General features: G+C 39.4%; 2 protein-coding genes across 3 annotated transcripts in view; one reads left to right on the forward strand and one right to left on the reverse strand.

The window, feature by feature from the left end:
* LOC108754673 overlaps positions 1-569 on the reverse strand; it is a 1,716-nt gene extending 1,147 nt beyond the window's left edge. The window contains exons 1-2 of one of the 2 annotated variants that reach the window (XM_018497159.1): positions 335-569; positions 157-260 (exon numbers count right to left, since the gene is read on the reverse strand). In XM_018497159.1, the coding sequence (XP_018352661.1) occupies positions 157-260; positions 335-371 (141 nt within the window). In that variant the 5' untranslated portion in view covers positions 372-569. The remainder of the gene's footprint in view (positions 1-156; positions 261-334) is intronic. The other variant, XM_018497167.1, reaches the window with a different exon arrangement.
* Positions 570-1,749: 1,180 nt separating this feature from the next.
* Positions 1,750-2,660, forward strand: part of LOC108754743 (villin-1) — an 11,701-nt gene continuing 10,790 nt past the window's right edge. The window contains exon 1 of the mRNA XM_018497305.1: positions 1,750-1,959. Within this exon, the coding sequence (XP_018352807.1) occupies positions 1,942-1,959 (18 nt within the window). The 5' untranslated portion in view covers positions 1,750-1,941. The remainder of the gene's footprint in view (positions 1,960-2,660) is intronic.

Below are 2,660 nucleotides of genomic sequence, written 5' to 3' on the forward strand. Positions count from 1 at the left end.
GGCCGTTTTAATTTAAAATTGAAGTAAAGTAAAAAATAAAATTGGTTTAATTAAAAAATCGAAACTAAATAACTGAATAATTAAATGAAATCGTTATAGATGGAATTAAGTAGCTTTTAGAAATTTGATTTATGAACATGTTTAATTTCAATAAACCTGAACTCCTTCGGAGCAAACGTTATGATCCAGAACTGCAGCAGCGACAGCATCCTTCGTCCTCTCCGCGGGATGATCGTTCTCATCCCACTTCAAGTTCTCGACTGTCCGGAAAGAGAAAGTGCACGTTGTATGTTACAAGGAGGTTCGCAATGAGCGTCTCTCTACCTCGATGTACCGCTCGATTGATCCGACTCCTCGTTTCGCCAATCCATTCTCGTTCCGTCGAAGGGTGGTAAAACGGAGGCAGCCCTCTGACATTTGTCGACGAGACTCGCATCCCTCGCTTGCCGCCTTCGAGCTGTCAGGGAAAAATGCGCAGCGAGCGCACTTTGTTTCAAGGACCGGATCGAACTGAATTTATATGGCTTCAGGAAACTCGATGCTGGATTAAAAGAGACCCTCCTGTGCTAAGATTAGACAGAGAATAGTACAAAGAATAATATATATCTGTATTTACGTTTTGTACATATACGATATCAAACTTAAAAAAATGAGTATTATTTTTTACATCTATTAAAAAAAAATATACGTTAACTATGTGTTATGTATGTATATTGTTACGTTATTTATATTATAGGATGATTGTAAAGCTTTTGTGCAACTTTAATCTTTCGTAACTTAAGTAACAACTTCAACTCTACAAAAAAAGTAGTAAAGAGTTCATTTGAATTTTACATACATTTATTCTTGAGACTGTTATTTTTTTTTTTTTTCAACACATCCACCAAAATTCTAAAAGATCCGTATTTTTTATATCAGTCCACAGTTTAAAATTTAGGGAATTAAACGACTCCTCTAAATTTATTGGGGTATTTCGAAAATATTAGATTTTTCGAAAAACTTATAAATACACGGTTTATAAAAAATTATATTAAAAACCATAAAAGTTTCGTTTAAACTTTTATGATTTAAAAACATTTACACCTCAACATAACGCACCAAACATTTTACCAATTTTGATATCTGCGTGTAACACACACATGTAATAATTCTTATTATTTTATTAACCCTACACTGAAGACGAAACGAAGGAATCGAAACGTCTGTATTGAACTTTTACAGAATCACCACATCAAGCGGCTTTCACAAACCTTATTTAACGTAACGATTTCTTTTTGCCTAAAGTCTTTGTCTACACATTTCTTGTACAACTTCTTCTATCTCTGTCCAAAATCACGATTACGGTTCCTTATCCCATTGATTGATTCCCATTGATTCTGCCAAGATCTATCCCAGCTTCTTGCATTCTTACGAGAAGCGTTTAACGCACGTAGGAGCGGAACGGGCTGCGCGCTCGCGCGCGCGAGAAGCCCATTACGTGTTCTAGGACGTGTAATAAACCGCCGTGCTCTATCTATCCGTGGCGAGGTAACGTTGGAAAGGCAGCGGACCTCGGAACAGGTGTGCACGTGTATGCGTTGTGCCTCACGGCAGCGGGATGCCGGGATCTCAACGGGGCCTGACGCGCGCTCGCGCTCACGTATTCATGAGGCCCGCGCAGCTCGTCCCGGGCCGCCTGCCGTTTGCCGGTCACGGCTGGCCGGCCGGAGTTCCGGGGCCCACTTCCGGACACTCGGCCGTACGGCACCGCACCGACGCGGTCTCGTTTTCAGTCCGGGGAATATCAGTTGTTGTTCCGCAGGGTACAGTTACCCGCCGCGCATCGTACGCGAGCGGAGCTCCTTGGGCGTCCTGCTCCTTCGCGCGTGTCCCTTTCCGCAGTCCGCGTGGTAGAGGCGGTTTAAATGGGCCCACGGCTTCTTCGAGAGGAATCGCAGAACAATGGACTTCCCCAGGCGGGTGAGTGAGATCCATTCCGTTCGCGAATCAGCTCTCGGATCTCTACGGATCGTACGAGGATGCGATCTGTTATCAGAAATCGGTTTTAGGCTTTCGAACTCCTTACAGCCCTCGTAGAAATTTAACGCTGGTACTGGCCAATTAAGCGCTTACTTTAGTAAAGGTATTGTTAAGAGTACTTTTAATAAATAAGTGATTAACTGGCCAGTATTGGTGTTAAATTTTTATAAGGGAGAAATCTACTGGCCAAATACTGAAAAGTATGACAGTAATTAATTATTTATTTTGAGTATTAAAAGCACTGTTGTTCGGTGCTTTTAATATTCCAAATAAGTGTTTAATTACTGTCTTTCAGTAATTAATTAATCAGTAGATTTCTGTAAGGGAGGGCGCGTCAAACTCATAATGTCAAATTACACTCAAATTTCAATTATTTTCTACACAAAAAAATCTGTTCATATTTGTTATTTTAAAATTTCTGAAAAAAAATTAATTGACAAAAATAGTGTTTCTATATAAAACAAACGCAAAAAATGCAAATGGGAAGCCATAAATATAATTTTGCCTGTTTGGAGAAACAATGATAAATCGATTCACCAAAAAAAAAGGCATTAAAAAGAGGCACAAAGTATATTTTTCATTTGAATAATGTTTCTGTATAAAATCTGTTAATATTTCTGATGTCAACTTTCTGAAAAAAT

Source organism: Trachymyrmex septentrionalis, unplaced genomic scaffold, assembly GCF_001594115.1.
Source record: "Trachymyrmex septentrionalis isolate Tsep2-gDNA-1 unplaced genomic scaffold, Tsep1.0 scaffold119, whole genome shotgun sequence".
Classification (NCBI taxonomy): domain Eukaryota; kingdom Metazoa; phylum Arthropoda; class Insecta; order Hymenoptera; family Formicidae; genus Trachymyrmex; species Trachymyrmex septentrionalis.